We start from the raw sequence: 17,616 nt of genomic DNA, 5'->3' as shown, positions 1-17,616 counted from the left end.
CTATTTTATTGTCTTTTTCCCAGGTAACTGAAATGCATTATTCTCTTACTTTGCTGTAAGCAAAATAAAGGTTTAAAATACACCATTTCCCCTTATGTATTATTATGCCTTGCCACCATTAAATTGTACTCAATAAAGGGTCTAAAAGGCATAATTTTTATTCTTTCTACTATGCTGAAGTTATTTGACCTTCAGTTCAGCTCAGCAGAAAGAAACTGTGGAAGGAAAGCTCCTTGAGACTATATTGACTGTATTGATTATTCAGCTCACTTCCATTACTCCCTAAGTGAAGACCTAAAGTAACGCAAAAAAAAATACAGAATAAGAGTACTGAGAAGTTTTCTGTCTGGACTTTTAATGGTGTCCTGTCATTATGAATCTGCTCATTTAATTAGATGGTGGCTTACACTGACCTAGTGCATTTTATGTGTTATGTTTCATTACATTTCTAAGGATTTCCCATGCCATTTTACAGTAGATATAGATAATAAAAGCTCTGCCTTTTAGACAAACATTTAAAATTCTCTTAAGATCTTAGAACCCCTCAGAAGTGTAAGAACAAGAATATGGGCTAAAATTCAATTGTATTTTCCTGTTTTCCTCTCAAATAGATGCAGCTTTTGCTTGTCACAAGTCACAGTGCAACTCATACAACTCGGGGATTACAGAGAAAGTGAACTCGGGGATTACAGAGAAAGTGAAAAGTGTTGTAAAGAGCTTGCCTCAAAACTTACACAATATAGTAGTAAACAAGACGCCATCATTGTACACATTTTTGGAGCTGTCCGAGATGGTTGAAAATAATATAGGAAGTATATAATCTATGACATCATATAGAGCTTTTCCTTCAGGCCAGTAAAATGTGATCCCTCTGGCCCCATTACCATTTGGATATAAACCAATCACAGTGAAAACCGTAACAATAAGAATAATGATAATAATAGTAAAAAGAGAGAAAAAGGAATAAAATAAGGAAACACAAGTGATGCACTGCATTAAGCTCTTAAATTGGCATGTATATACCCCTCTCTTCCTTGCACTGCTTTTTAGGTTTTTGCCTCCTACTAGGACAGCCTTTTGTCTCACAGACCCAAAACTCAAATGACTGGAACTTGGTCTGCCCTTGTCCCACATGACTGGAGCTTAAGAGTATGTAACCTCCCTAGTCTCATCCTCTAGGAGTTCAGCTTCTTCAGTCTGCGATACTGATGCCTTAGGCAGAACCATGTTTACCCCTGATATCTATAGAGCTCCACTTACCTTAGAATAAGGGATCCAAAGGAAGCTGTTCTGCACTTAGTATTAGTCCGTTAGTTATTGGAAAATTTATAAAACTCAAGAAGACAAAGAGACAGATTGTAAGGATACAGGTAATTAAACCAAAAGTCAAGCAAATTCAATGGAAAGAGCACAGCTGTATGATGTCCTTTGGAAAATTACTTCTTCTCTAATCTATTTTGTTGCATCCAGTCCTGCCCCACCACTGATCTCTTTTGTGAGTCAAGCATATTGTATGGTAAAGTTACAGAGAGACAAGATGATGTGTGGTAGAGAGCACAAAAAATACTCACATTGGTTGGTCTAAACAGAGAACTGGGCAATTCAAATAACATACACAGTGCAGCTGGCCACAGGGCCTCTTTCCCAGTCTTTCCAGGGCTGGCCCAACCACAGACATTTTAGCATTTTCAAATTGTTTCTCTTCTTCATGCACAAGATCCATGTTTTTCCTATCGTGTCAACTACCAAACTTGTCATTTTTTACAAGCCTTGCTACTAGTACCAAAATGCCTCCTCCCTGGAGTCACAACTGCTCTCTGTTCCTATACGCTTGAGCACTGTCAAGGAGCAGGAAGAGAGTTCTACACTTGTTGATAGAAAGCACGTACATTTTTCTACTTTTTCATTAAAAATATTCCAGCTGAAATGAAGATTAAATTTAGCATTAACCTTCATTGCTTAGTCGCTTTTGAATATGTTTTTTTGTACTAGTCTTAGGAGTCCACATTATGGCTTCAATATTTGAATACAGGAGATCTACTAATTCAGCCCTCAAACGAGGGGGTTTGCAGTGTCCACAACTGGTATGACAAAAACTGGATCTTCAGTGTGGGGTCAAATTAAAGATGCAAAATAATAAACTGTAAAAATGAAAGAAGGAACACATTCCAAAACAGCAATCAAAGTCTGCTTGTGTGCTGGGAGACTCACTAGCATGTTTTGAGTTTGTGCAACACACTCATCTTATCTTTCTGCATCCTTTCTCTACCTACCCTTCCTGCCTGGCAGAGTCCTCGGGATTGTATCAGGCTGTTGGGAGTTCAGGTAGATTTGTAGCCGTTGCACCCATATACAGGCATATTTCCCTTCACTTAAGTGGGGATAGCCAGCTGCAGATATGGGATGGAGAGCAAGTGTCTGGGCAACAGCTCTGCAGAGAGGGGTTGGGGTGAATCAGAGAGCAGCATGAGTCAGATGTGCTGACCCACTGCTGAGAAGAGCAACACCCTGGGGGTGGGCAGAGGACTAAATCTACAAGACATAAGGATTAACCCCTCCATGGTCCCCAGCACTGCTGGTGACTCCGCTGCAGCTTGTGTTCAGCTGTGAGTAATGTGCCCCCAGGAAGACAGGATGGAGACAAGGGGGAGTTCAGAGGATGCAGATGAGAGCTCTGAGCTCCTGTCTTGTGAAGGAAAGCTAAAAATATTGGAATTGTGCAGCCTGCAGGAGGGAAGCATTAGTAACATACCTCAAGGACAGAAAAGGCCCTTGTAAAGAACATAGTAATCTGGATTTTGTGTCCTAAAAATATCTGTAGTGCATCAGACTGAAAGCTTGCCTCCCAGGATCACATCTCTGACAGCACCAAAGTGGATGTCTGGGGAAGTAAGGAAACAGGGCAAGTATATGAAGAATAATCTCCCCCAGCACTCCAGCTCCCTGTTGTCTTCAGCTTGGAGACCTCCCAACCAGGACATTCATGTTTGCTGTGAGTAGGACCAACTGCCACTGGTCTGCTGTGGGGAAGGCGCATTTTTGGTTAGTATCAGGAAATCTTTACAACACAAGGACAGCAAAGCACTGGCACATGCTGTCTGGGCAAGTGATACCCTCTTCGTCGATGCCAAGCAGACCTGGATCATATCTTGAAGAGCCAAAAGGCCTCCATTTAAAAATAAATGCCACCAAATTCAAAATAACTGACAGCAGAATGACATGGCCCCTGCTTCTCCCCTAACAATCTCATTTTCAGCCAGTATGTAACCTGGACTTTAACTTTGCAAAGCTGGCACCCCCTCTTCTAGGGAGAAGGAGTGCTGTCACAAATGGAGAGCAGGCTGTTGGGTGTTTACACATTGCCAGTTGTGCCACAATTTGGGGCAGGAATAAAATTAAACTTGCTGCTATTTTGGCAAGAGACAGAAGGAACGAGGCTCAGACAATCTGTTACTGAAAGAAAATCTGGTGAAAATAACCACTGAAAAAGTATGTGTGAGGTGGGTCTGAGTAATGTTCTCATGGATTGCTTGGGAGGACAAATGCCATCACTCTGAACATCCCTCCTTCCTTCTTCTTCCCCACCTTTACATGAAGAGCATGACTCCACATGGTGTGGGATATCCCTGGGGTCAGTTGGGCTCAGCTGTCCTGGCTGTGTCCCCTTCCAGCTCCCTGTGCACCCCCAGCCTGCTCACTGGTGGGGTGCTGTGAGGGACAGAAAAGGCCTTGGCTCTGCGTAAGCACTGCTCAGCATTAGCTAAAACACCCCTGTGTTATCAGCACTGTTTCCAGCACAAATCCAAACCATAGCCCCATACTAGCTTCTGTGAAGGAAATTACTCCAGCCAAAACCAGCACATTCTCCACCCCTTATTTCATACCATTTACATCACGCTCAGGTCCCACACTATCCAGGACATCCTCATTAACCACTATCCCCCTTCCCATGCTTTGTTATAATACACAGCTATCACTCCCCTAGTCTATGGATCACCCTGTAAAACGCCTGTAAAGTGTCCAGAAATGTCAGCAAAATGTCAGCCAAGTACATTTAGTACATGACTTTGGGCTCTGTCTGTTACGGTGGTCAGTCAGATAGGAGAGGTGTTGTGGGGCATGGGGTTACTGGGCACCAATGCCAACTCAGGTTGGGTCACTGCTGCACTTGCACTGCTTCTTGTAAGGCTTGTCCTCTATTGGTTCAGGTAGTTCCTGCTATAGTAATTCCTGTACCATGTGATGCAAATCATGGATTACAATAATTTAAAGGTATTTCCATTATAACCTCCATCCCTGGTTCCTTTGGATGAGACCATAGGGTTTAACATAACAATGAACATTCCTCGCCTTGTTCCTAGTCTGGTTAAGAAGTTAGCAACAGGGGGCTCCTGCTGTAGTAATTCCCACAGCACACAACTCACATCCCAGGTTACAACAATTTGAAGGTATTTCCATTACAATCTCCACCCCTGGTCCCTCCGGATCAGGCCATAGGGTTTGTCATTGCAATTATCTCCTCCCACTGCTCCTGCTTCAGCTTCAGGAGTGACCCTGCTTCAACATGGCCTTACCTATGGCTATAGCCTCTTCAGGGATGCACCTGCTCTGTTGTGGGCTTATCCATGGCCACACGCTTTGAGGTGATCCAGCATGACCTCATGCAAAGCCACTGATACTTCAAGATACTTATCCACAACCACAGATGCTTCAACATGTACCTTCTCCAGCATGGACTTATCCATGGGCCACAGTCCCTTCAGAGTTACACCTGGCTGTGGCACAGACGTAACCACAGCCTCAAACGCTTTGAGATGTACCTCCTCTGGTACATCATATCCATAGCCAAACACATCTGGGGGGTCTTGCTCCTGTGGTGGCTCATCCACAGGTCACAAACCCTTCATCTCGAGTTCACACTGGAGTTCCAGCCTGTCCAGTACAGCAGCACAGAAAGAGCAGCCATGTCCTGGCCACCTTTCAACCCGGGAGCATCGCCACTGCTGTTATCAGAATGTTCCCGGGCACAGCAGAGTAAGATAGGCAGCACAGCAACGCAGCAAGCAGCAGAAGCAAAAAGCAGCCGCTAACCAGCACTAGATTCTGATATTTGGTAAGGCAAGCAAGCCCAACGGCAAGCACAGGAGCCTATTAATTAATAGCTAGACAGCAATAAAGCTGTAAATTCAATCTAACACATTCCAATCAAATCTGTCATTATCTCACACCCCTGGAGCCCTATGTCGGTGACAAAAAGGATTGCTGTGGTTTAACCTGAGCCAGCCATTAGCCCCACACAGCCTCTTGTTCACTCCCCCCTGGTGCAATGGGAGAAACAACCAGAGGGTAAAAGTGAGAAAACTCATGGGTTGAGATAAAGGCAGCTTAAATAGGTAAAAGCAAACACCCCTGTGTTATTAGCACTGTTTCCAGCACAAACCCAAAACATAGCCCCATACTGGCTACTGTGAAGGAAATTAACTCTACCCCAGACCAAACCAACATGTACGTGCAAAATTTAACAATTTAGCACGTATTCTTATATAGTATGTACATTATTCTAAAATATTTATGTTTTGCATTAAATTCCATAGCATGAAAGTTGGACCTTAACATAAAAACTATTAGACATTTATACTTCTAAAAAATTTAATAAGCGACAGTATCACTGAGATGATGGGGTTTGTACAGCTTTGGGAAGCTACACAGATGAAAGAGAACGGTAAAAATTGCATATGTGCTATATATATGCTGTATTACATATATACATATGTGCTATATGTATATGCTAATACAGAGAGTTAAATATTAGCTGTCTGTCCCATCGATAAATCAGAAACTCAAAAGAAAACATTAAAGTGAGGCTTGAATTCTCAGCTCACCTCTCCCCATTATTTCCACCAGCAGTGTGTGAGCTAGACTATCACTTTCCTATACGGTCCCAGAGTTACATAGTCATTACTGGAGCTGACATTTGCTCTCACTCCATCCATTTCCTTAAGATTATTAACTTCAAACAAAAAGTTGGTTTTACACAGTTGATCCTTGACCTTCACTCTATGTTCCCATGGAGCAGGCTCCTTTTTCAGCAGCTCCAGTCCCTGCTTCCTTCTGTGAGTCATCCAGCAAAGAAACACTTGCATTATCAAAGTTATCCTTTGGATCACACTGCAATGATCGTTTCTGTGGCATATTGTTTGCTCCTCTGTGCTTCTAATTATCTCCTGGAATAGCTGTGTCTGAGGGACAGTATTTGATTGCTTGACACTCAAATAATCAAAATACTTTTGTTTTGGGGAGAAAATGGTGAGGAACAACTGAGATCAGTTTATTCTGATGGATCTGTACAATTCACATACCGGCTTCCCACTCCTAGGGACAAAACCTGCTCTTGCTGGAGCAGGCAGGGATGTTGGGGGGGTTCAGTCCACGTGTTGCTGATATTGCTTTGACAGGACAGCATGCCTGCACATGAATTATGTGCACACTTTGTGTTCTAATGATGCATAGAGACACCTGAGGAAATAAACACATCTCAATAAAGAGCCTTGTTTCAATGGCTCCTTTGGTCTATGGTCCAGTCGCCTCAAGATCTCAGAAGCAGTTTATCGGGGATGAGGATCCAGCTGAGCCACTGAAATCCTCAACATTTCCTGGCCGCACCCTGAAACATTTCTTTGTTTTGATTTTTTCTGTGCCTAGTCTGAGCAGCAGTGAAGAGGAACAGGCTCAGCCCAGTCTTCAGCACGCACAGACTGGGCTTTGCTTGCCACCTACATGCAAGGTTATTGTGGAAAACATTGCAAGGTTTTTGACATAACTCACATAGTTCACAGGCTAGAGATACCACAGAAAAGAAGCAGCTTTTCAAGCTGGCAGTGGAATCAGCATTGAACAGAGTCAAATAACTGCAAAGCCTGTATTTCCCCCTTTTCAGCTGGTGGCACCACATGATGGAAGAGGCATGTGCCCAGTTCCCACATGCTGATACCACCTGGTTCTCAATTTTTAATAAGCCTCAAAACAAAAGCAAAATGTTCAAACCAGAAACATACAGATTCTTTTTTAGGAAGACAGTAGAGAGGACTGAAAATGGGGCATGGGTACCACAGCACTGTAAGATCTAATCCTCTCAAGGGAGATCTGACTCAATGCTGAATCCAGCCACCCTCTTCAAATATTGGACTATGAATTATAGGGGACTTGTGATATGCGAAAATGCACCTGGAGAGACTTTATGTAACTTGTTTGCGTGTCACACCAGTATCAAGGCCAATAGGGGTTACATATATGCCAGAAGAAAAAGAAAGGTGTGTGGCAACAAATGCCAGACATGCTGCTAATGGAATTGAGTGGCTCAGGGGAGAGCTGAAGGGCTATTGAGTGATGGAGAGTTACGATGGCAGCACCGAGGTACCAGGACTCACCAACAACACCACCTCATCTTTCATATCCAGCACCATGGCCGTCCCTCAGGAGAAGCTTCCTGTGAAACAGCAGGGTACATGGTGCTGACTTTCCAGGCTCTTTCCCCATGGATAATCATGCTGCTCCCAGGTGCTGGGCCCTCCTGACCTCCTCATCAGGGTTTATTCTTTTCCTTCTACTTCTGGAGTCCCAGGGCAGGTTCATGTACCTGTGCTCTTTTTCCAGTAGCCAGTATAGATGTGGGACCAGCACTTTTATGTATCCTTTCAGCTGAGGGTGAGACACCGGGAGGTGTTTTTCCATTGCTATATTCTTTATAGGTATTCAAGTGCTTACTTCCTTAAAACACATCTTCCAAAGACCACCTGCTGCCTACAGGACTCAGAGAAGGAAGAAAGGCAAATTAAAAAAATATCCAGAAAGGTATTACAAGCACTCTTTAAAGGTCTGCTTTTTCTGTGATTTCCATGACATCTGTAATCTCATGGTACCAAAATCAGCTAATAAATACAAAAAACAACCCACAACTTAAACAGGTGATAAGTAAGCAAAAAGGCAATTAGCTGTGGTAATACACAGAGTCCTTCTGGCTGTTCATCAGCGTAGAGCCCTTTCAACCCATTTGTATAATAGGTCAGCTTGTGTCCTCACCAAAAACCCTCCTGCAATATGAAGCAAAGGGCAAAGTGCCTTGTGTTGCACTAGAGGAGGACAGGAAGTGAGTTCTAGAGTCATGAGCCTTTCACCAAGAGCTGGGACCTGAAGGTAAACAAGGCAGCATCATTTCAGATGCAGCAGCTCCTCTTCATTTGTTGCTTGTTGAGAGAAAACATTCCATTTTCCTGGTCATTTACTAGACTAACTCCACTCCAGGCAATGCCTGTGTGTTTTTTCATACAGGGGCAGTGGGGCATGGCAGGTAATGGTTTACAGGTGGCCCTGTTTACCTCTGCAACTCAAGCTCTGAGATCAGAAATAAATCTTTCCCCAGTGAACATAAGCAGCTATTGCAGAGTTATTTTCTGCTGTATGCCTCCAAGTGTAGCTGGCAGGTCATTTTTCAATTTGTTTAGATTCAGTTAGCAGGGGTAAATGAAATGTGGTGGATGATTTCAACCTACCTTTTTGGGTGGTATTCCAAAGCCTTGCAATGGGATGCAATGAGTAGTCCTCATGCAGAGAAACTGCAGTGATTAAGGCAGCATATTGACTGACTTCCTTGTTACCCTTTAGGCAGGTAAAACTGAGTATGTACATGGCACAGAGTGTAGAAAAGCTCAGGCTTTGGCTCTTACACTGTCTGTCTGGCTGTCTGCTGTAATAGTCTTTTGGCTTATGTGAAAACAAATATTTTCCCAATTTGTCATTTTCTCTTACGAGCTGCGAACACATGCGAAATTTAGATAAACATCAGAGGGCAGAGCAAGTTCTATTTGCATGTTGCAGCACAAAGTAAGCTACAAAATAGAGCTGCCAGACTCAGAGGGACTTCTGTTAGTGCGCCTCAGTTGCTGCAGCACTGACCATAGCATGGTTCACTTCGCCATGCACCACAAAACTGCAAGCTCAGGTGAACACCCCAGCTGCCATATGGCGTTAGCTCACATCTGCTGCAAGATCAACTTCTGGTAGGAAGGTTTCCAGTGGAATCTGTGTTATTCTTCACTATCCTGTACTGAAACATGTAAGAAGTCAGACAATCTATTGAAGCTCCCTTCAGCCAAAAAGCATTTTACTGACATACTTGCTTAAGGACACCACAGCATGTACCATAATGTGGGCAGGAGCTTGACTGGCTTCTTGGTAGGATGGGGTGGTGGTTCAATGCTGGCCACAGCTCTTGCCTCTGCATCCCCATCTTTTCCCAAGGGTTATGATGATGATGATGATGATGGCTCCTTGGAACAACTTGCTCTGGTCCATTTCCCAGCTGATTTTCCAGTACTTCTCTGTCCCTAGATTTTTAGCCCTTTTTCCTGCTAAAGCTTCCTTTGTTCAGGAGAACATCTCACAGCTTTCTATGCTGAGAAAAGGGACAGTGTTACCCTTTTCTCATCCCAGATTTCTCCCTACAGTGCTCCCTCAGTCCATCTCTCAGGAAGGCAGAAGACATGAGTACTTAGTTCAAGTTCTTACTTTGTTCTTCTCATTGCAGTATCTAATCTCCTTCCAGAAATACACAAAGCAAAGTGACTGGAATCTGTCACATCACTGCACTTTCCTCCTCTACCCCGAGGAAGAAGTGTGTGCAAAGGAGTATCTTGACTCAGAGCCTGTTTATTTTCAGCTTGATTTTCACAACACAGGGCTTATGAATGTCATTTCACCACCCCAGACACAACCAGACCATCTGCTTACTTTCAATCTAACTTGACTGTGGGACAATGGTCTTGAAGGCAAGGTGTTAGGATGACAGCCAGGCAGAAAAGAGAGAGATGAATGTCTTTCACCTCCCATCTCAGGGGGAATCTGCAGTAGCTTCATCCCTGTTCAGGTGGTGGGACCTTGGCTCCAGGGACACCAACCACTGGTAAAGATGACTTCATAGATCACCTTACTGAGGCCCGTAACGGCCCTTATCCCTATGCAAGCCCTATCTACAGTTTGCCACACAGATGAGTTCTTTCATTGCTGCCTCAGTTGAGCAGCGTCACCGTCTGTCACCTTCATCCTGGCCCTCTAGCTTATCTGGTATGTACATGGGCCTCCTCGTGGAACAGCCCAAGACACAGAGACTGGGAAGCTGATAAGGAATTCCACGGAAGGCATTTCAGGGATAATGGTAGCAAGCCGTGCCATAGCCTTCTGTGCAGGTGGTGTACAGGGATCGCTTTAGGCTTCATACCAGGGATGTTGCATTGCTATAGGCAAGCCAAGAGGCCCAATTTACTGAGGTGAGGTCACTCCTGTGAAAAATTGTTTACTAATGAAAGAGGAGGGTGTTGCTTTTAGGCACTGCTACAGAGCTGGACATAGCAAACAGAAGAGTAGTGCTGCAGCTAAGACGCATGCCATGAGATGTACATTCAGACAAAGGCTCTGGATGAGGATTTGATTTCCTTGAAAGCACTGTCCTATGCCAGTCATCCCCATCTTGCTTAGATCTCAGAGAAGATTAATCCAATTTCATTGGCAACCTGTGTCTCAAGACCTAAGCAACTCACCTGGGAGACTCAAGAGCTAATTCCAAGCTTTTCTTCCCAACCTTCAGAAACAGAAACGTACTGTTTAAAGGTAAAGCTGAGGCATGCAGTTAATCACAGTGCTCTGAGGGCTCCTTCAAAAATGCACCCAATGCTTGATGGTTCACTTGGAGTAAGGGGATTTGCCACCACTATGTGATTTGCTTCTGGGTAGCCCTCAAAGCAAAAGTGCTGCAGTGGTAAGTGGTTGTCATACTGCCAGTGCAGGACCCAGCACGGGGATGACTCTCTCATGGCACGTTTTTAGCAGCTGGACCACAGTTGGTGCATAGCTCACAGGGATCAGAAGCATCTGTAGGAAGGCAACCCACACAACTGATAGCTCCTCCCGCTGCTCTGTCATCAACCTCAGACATTTTGACAGCAGGAGGAGGTTGCGGGAATGGGAGCAGCAGGCATCTGCCTCCATAACACCCCTCCTTGCCCATCCACAGCGGGGAGAGGCTGCAGTTCCTCCCTGGGCTGCCCAGGAAAACCTGCAGGACACAACTTATCTGAATGTTTTCTCTAAGATCTGTTCTCCATTCCAAGCATTACTTCTGTCAGGAAGGATTAATGAAGCATTTCATTTACTAAATGTGAGCATTTGGCTTCAGCAAACTCATCTAGTTGTTTACTGTGCGCTTTTATGCACTTTTCTTTTTGACAAATGTTTCTGTTTTAATCTGTACATTTGCTATAACCTCTTCCTCTGCATCAACATTTCTCAAAGTTAGCAGAATTAATACACATTTATATACTACATGCTGAACAAAAACACCTGCCCACAAACACTATTTACTTAATTTGCTTAAGCCAGTGAGTTATTTACTTATCTCGCAGATAAAAGGGATAGCAGACAGCTTTCTAGCTCAACAAAGTGTTGGCAGAAAGTATTGACTTCAAACTTATACCTAATGCATTTGATAGGATTGAAAAGCAGCTCTCTGAAATAACTCTGAGCTTCCAAATACACTTACCACCTTATCTCACATTTTTGGTTATTTATTTTTCTGAATTTTTGTGTCTTGTCTTTTTTTTTTGTGTGTTAGGGAATGTAGAAAAAGAGAGAGGCAAGGCAGTATTTTTAAAACTAACTGATTTTAAAGAACACTTAATATGGGGGGGAGGAGGGAATGTGTGGTCCTTATGGTGTTCCTAAGAGCTATTGAGGTAGGAAAGTGAATTTATTGGATACAGTGGTTTGAGAATACTTGCCTATATTTTATTTAAACAGGTACAGCTCGTAATGCTGATGTGAGCAGGCTAAGAGGGGGCGAGATGACAACTGCTTAGTTACCCACCATTTGGTACTTGCTTTGATTTAGGCTTTCCTCTTATTTTCAGTGTCTTTCAAAATAGATGAGTTTTATCATTCCCAGGAACTTCAAATATTTGGGATATCTACCCGTTGTCCTGGCCAAAAAATAACACTTCTGGAATATAACTTCTCAAGGAAGCAAAGTGTGGATCAGCATATGGATGACCTGATTCTGAATCTTATATTAAAGAAAAACTATAAAAAGTATATATAAGATATCAAACAATGAAAATCCAGGTGGGTGCTGTAGAGCCTCGATGCTGAGGTGCTGGGGACAGAGGAGGTCCTAGAGGGGAGCTGCAGTAAAATGCTACCTGTGTTATTCAATAAGTGGCAACACCTTGCTCATCTCCGATATCCCATTCCCCTCCGAAGTTCTGATTGTTTCTGGCCATGGCCATCAGGACTGTTTATGTGTTTTATATTTCATGTTTTTAAAAATGTCAGGAATTAATCAAGGAATCAAGAGCAAAGCTCAGGTCTGTTCTCCAGACAAGATCACTGACAACGAGGTTAAATTTTCACCCCTAACTTTTAACCATTGCATGTCCTATCACTATATGTATAGGTTGGTCAAGCTCTTCTGAATCCTCCCAGTCACTACAGTTTTCCCTTTGGAGTTGTGTCCTTCCATAAGGATGGCATAGGCACCCGAGATCAGCTGCACATTGTTTTCTCGTGGACAGCATGAAAATATTGTAATTCATATGCAGTGGAAAAGGCCTCTGCATTAAAGTGTCTGTTAACTATGTGTCTCACGTGGTTTGCCTCTCAGCAACAAGCTAGAAAACACTTACTTTTCCTTCTCTTCTGTGATATGAAGGTGCTCAAGGTTTCCCAAGAAAATCAGAGTGGCTCTGTACTAGTCATGACAGAACCAGTCAAAAAGGCGGCTCTTGCGCAAAGAGCTGGGGAGCAGAAGGATGGAGCAAGGGAGACCAGACAGGGGAAATGGCAAAAACAAATAAAAAAAGATGGGGCAAGAGAGACTTTTTAACCTTATCTTTTAGCTTTTGCATGAAAACAGTGGGAGGACAGGTCAGAAGCAAGCTGTGCACACAGTGACACACCAGCAAGCCCTGAGCAGGCTGGAAACCAGACCTTCTCCCACTTCTCTCACATTGTTGGCCAACAGCATCACAACCACCTTCTGCTCCCTTTTCGGAAGAAAAGACATTGTCTCAGTCATCTTCTGCATTCCTCTGTTGAGAACCAGCTGGGAATGCTGTGGGAGGTGCTGCAGGGATGGGCATGCAGACGCCAGCTGAGCCATGCTATGCTCTCAGGGATCCCTGTGCAGGCAGCAGTGCCTCCCAGCAGAGGTATGGAGAACCTCGGGCCAGGATCCCGGGGCCTGGCCATCCTCCTGTGTCCCACAGCAGCACAGATTTAGACACTGGTGTCACTTTAATCTGGCCTCAGATTAGTAAAAGAAAGAAAAAATTCCAATGAATTGGATTTAACACCACAGCTGTGAATCAGACGAGGTGCCTATGTGCACCTTTGAATTCGTTCCCTACTTCCATGGCATCCCCAGATCCAGGAACCTTTGTTACATCAAACAGTGAACTCATCAAGCCATGCTAATTCTTTTTTTCAGACAGAAATTGGCCTAAACAGACTAAAACCTTGAAAAATATCCATTTTGTTTATTTTCAGGGTTTTTTTGTTCCACCATATTCTGAATTTCATTCCAGAATGGTGATTCTATTCCAAGGGTGACCTACGGTTTCAAAAAAACATTAAAGGATTCAGTCCTCCAAAATGAAACTTATTTTTCCATCAGATTAATTGTTATTTACACAACTCAGTACCCGAGTCCTGCTTTTTGCTAACGACTCTTGAACACAGACTGTACTGGCTGTCACCTGCCAGAGGAAAGCTTTCCATAATTGAATCCCTCTCACCAGCAATGTTATGCTTGATGGTCTGGCATTGAGGATGATTTTAATTAGCTTATGTTTTCCCACCTTCTAGTGCCTTAAACCAGAGCTGCCCTTGTCGAACAGTGAACTTTTAAATACTTGTTCTGTGAACTCTATGCAAATGTCCCTCCCTTTTAAATTGAAAGTTCTTTCAAGTGGAGATTAGGACACTCTTTTAGAAATGTGTTGGTTTGTTTTAACAAACTGCCATCTGGCGAGGTAATACATCCCTATCACTGTGCTTTTAGCTTTATTACATCAAAAACTTCCCCAGTATCCAAGACCAAGTCTGGGTTGCATATTAATCTTTCCATATTAATTCACTGCAGAGCTTAGACATATATCTTAATATCATGGTAATCATTTCTGAAGATCCTAAGTATGTGTTTGGGTGAATGGAGCAATAATGAGTTACTTTATGCTGACATCAAGTGGCGTCTCTTCGGTCAAAATACACCAGCACAGCTGCTGTATGCTGTAACCATTCAGTGCTGGCACAACAGCAAAATGTTTGTGTTCCCAGCACAGCTGAAGCAGAGCTGAAAACCCACTGCATGCACAAGGGCCATCACCCGCCTGCTCAGCAAGACTGTGGCTACAAAGCTGGTGCTGTGCATTTTCCCCTTCACTTTCCAGCACCATGCTGGTGTTTTCTGCCCTTTCCCAGTTTAATGGTCAGCACCGTGGTTAGCACCAGTGAGCTGAGTGGGATGTTCCACCTGGTTGTAGGATGCTCTCCTGCACAGCCCTGGGTAGTGACCCCACTTTGCACCCATACCATGGCGGCAGGCCCTGAGCAAGGCTGGGTGGGAGGGAGGGCAGCTTCAAGTGCCCTGACCAATGCTGATGCCTATTTACATCTCTCAGTTAATACTTATGGTGCCAAAAGAGTGCTCCACATGGTGATGGTGAACAGGGGAAGGGGAAGGACAGGGTTTTGCTACCTCTGTGCCCAACACTGCCATGTATCTGTGCAGCAGAGGCAGCCCTGGGGCTTGGGTCTGGGGGACAGGCTCACGCTGAGGTTCAACCATGCACTTTGACTCATAATGAAGTTGTCACTGTTTGTTGGATGGAGAAATACGACACACTTGAATTTTCCACTAGGCTTCATTTGATCAGAAGAAATTGGGTCCACTGTACCATCTTCTAAATGGCTGCTATTGCACATCACCCCACACCACTCTGTCTCTCTGGCAATTTAAAAAGACTTTTTTTTTCTACTTTCCTGAACTTTTAGACCAGGCTGGAGAAGCAGAACTTTTGCAGTACAGCAATGAAAGCATAGGAGCAGTGTGGGGTTCTGTACCTCGGTCTGTCCCTGCAAACTCCCACCACCACAGTTCGCACAGTGGCTGAGGCGGTTTGGTGGGTGTGAGGACAACCTGCCAATACAGAAGGGAAAACTGGTACTTGCAGAAATACATTCCCTGCTTCCTGGGGTATTTTCCCCCTTCACGTGATTTGTCTGTGCCTGGAGAGACCGGCCAGGGAGCAGAATAGAGGTGGTTATGAGGGTTTAACCAAATGCCGTGAAGTCCCCTCATACCTGGCATGTTTCCCTGTGTTGGGTTTGAGCTGCGAAGCAGGCATGAGACCTCAGAGCCCCACTAAGAGTGACATGATGTGCTCAGCTGGAGGGAAATAGGTCTCTGAAAGCTGTGACTCAGGCAGCCCTCAGCCCACAGGGACCTGCTGAGGAATCCCACATTCATCCTCCCTTGCTAAAGCCCAACATAAAAATAAACTCATTCATCATCTGTGATTAAATTAGCGCCCCTATAAAACTTTAATCTGCCTTCTGAAAACCAGCCACATTCTGAAAGCTCTCCCCTAAATATTTCATCAAAGCCTTCAACGGCAGTGGCCACACAGCAAATCTCTTTTGCTTACAAGGACAGCGTTTTAGTTTAATGGCAGTGGTTAAAGATAACGCAAGTTCTGCACTGAACTGCCTCTCGCACGGAGGCTTGCACCCGTGTCCCACCCCTGCTTCCTAACACACGCCTGTGCAGAACGTGCCTCATTGTCATTTGAAACACACATCATTTCTTACGCAGAGATTCATGATATGGGGAGGTTATTTTAAGAAGTCTAAACAAGACGCTGTGGGAACAGCACAGGGATGATTGAAGGCATTTGTGTATTGCACAATGCTGTTACTGAGGCACCTCGGGCAGTCACTCTGCAGCATAGACTATGTAGGAGGATATAATCCTTCTCTGTGTGTTGTAATGATTGGGATTCATTGTTTAAAACCAGGGTAAGATCTATGGTGCAACTCAATGTAAAGAGAAGCATGAAGTTATTAGTGCAGGAGTACAATTGCTACTGTTAGTGCTATTTGTTAAGTGTTAATTATATTCTAGGCTTAATGCAAGCCATGAAACAACAGCTCCTGCTCTGAACTGTTTGTAGGCTTGGCTAATACATGGTCACTACGGGGTTAGCCAGCGGGTCTCCAGCTGCTGCACATCCTTCACTTTCCTGTAGTGGGGTTTGCCTCTGCTTGGCACTAGTGGCCAAATACCGACCAAGTCACACGTGTGCTATGGCTCTTGTTAGGGAAGAAGTAATCAGTAAGGGAGAGGGATTTGGAGCTGGGGCTTTCCACATACAAACAAATGCCATCAGAAGCTAATTACAGAGCAACTGTAAAACTGATGTCAGTTTTTCTATCAAATTGTAAAGAATCTCCAATTCACCCTCAAGTGGGAAGGAATTCTGCTATTATAATTTTGTAGTGATTAGCGAGGAGTCTGAATTGGAGACAGAGGCTCCATGTGCCATTCATTACATAGGGCACAGGTGAGATGTTTTAGGACTCTCTGTCACACTGGTAACATCAACCAACACCATTTTTCTGAAACCAGGATATTCCCAGGGGTGCTGCCTTGAGTTCCAGCCCTCTGAGGGATTAATTATTCCTTCAGGAGTGACTTTGATATCTCAAAAACTTTCATGCCTTTTCTCACCTAAAATCAATGTTTCCTTCCCTAAAAATAAATAAATAAATAATTGAATAAAAGCTGTCTCCTGAAAGCTTCATTATTTGGTAGGCTCAGGAATATACAAGTGGTCTCTGATTCATTTGTTCTCTGGGGAGCTCAGTAACAAAGCTCCAATAATGAGAGGAACTTCTCAATCTTTTAATATAAATAGACGGGTTTCTTAGGCTCAAGACACCAGGCTATCCTTCAACAGACATTCCTATTGCCACCTTTGCAGGAAAGAAGGGCTCTCAGTTGAAAGGCAAAACTGGATTAGCACATATGACACATGCAGCACTTGCATTTTTAAATGAGGTTAATGTGTGCTTGGCAGTAGGATGAAAAAGCCATTTTGTAGTCTCCTGTTTTCGTTCTTCTCAGAATGCCACACTTTCTCCTTCTCACCTTCAGAAAGGGTTTCAGGCAAGATGTGCCATAGCCAAGAAGAGAGAAACCACACACTGCTTTGCTAATGATGAGTCTTGGCAGCCGCATTAGATGTGGGTTTACCTATGGGACTTGGGTTGACCCAGAGAAATACCCACCTCCAGCCATGGCAATCAGCCACATGAATGTGCAGCGAGACCAATGCCCTATTTTATTTGGGCACAAGCTGTCAAGCCAGGTGCCTTAAAGCTTTCTAAAAGCAATGCCATGCTGCTGGATGTTGGTGAAACCCTGGAGGAGGGTGATGGGCCACAGGATCAGAGGAACTATAAGCACCACTATGTGCTCATACAGAAAAACTTGCTTTTGGGTATTGTTATGTA

General features: G+C 44.0%; 1 protein-coding gene across 1 annotated transcript in view; it reads right to left on the bottom strand.

Annotated features, from left to right (window-relative positions):
* Window positions 1-6,421: 6,421 nt before the first annotated feature.
* Window positions 6,422-17,616, bottom strand: part of ALG10 (ALG10 alpha-1,2-glucosyltransferase) — a 44,154-nt gene continuing 32,959 nt past the window's right edge. Inside the window, exon 3 of the mRNA XM_061366210.1 lies at window positions 6,422-7,800. Within this exon, the coding sequence (XP_061222194.1) occupies window positions 7,753-7,800 (48 nt within the window). The 3' untranslated portion in view covers window positions 6,422-7,752. The remainder of the gene's footprint in view (window positions 7,801-17,616) is intronic.

The sequence above is a fragment of the Neopsephotus bourkii genome, unplaced genomic scaffold (assembly GCF_033783945.1).
Source record: "Neopsephotus bourkii isolate Nb327-2 ecotype Australia unplaced genomic scaffold, CSIRO-AGI_Nbou_v1 NB_1328, whole genome shotgun sequence".
Lineage (NCBI taxonomy): Eukaryota > Metazoa > Chordata > Aves > Psittaciformes > Psittacidae > Neopsephotus > Neopsephotus bourkii.
This window is presented reverse-complemented; position numbering and strand designations above follow the sequence as displayed.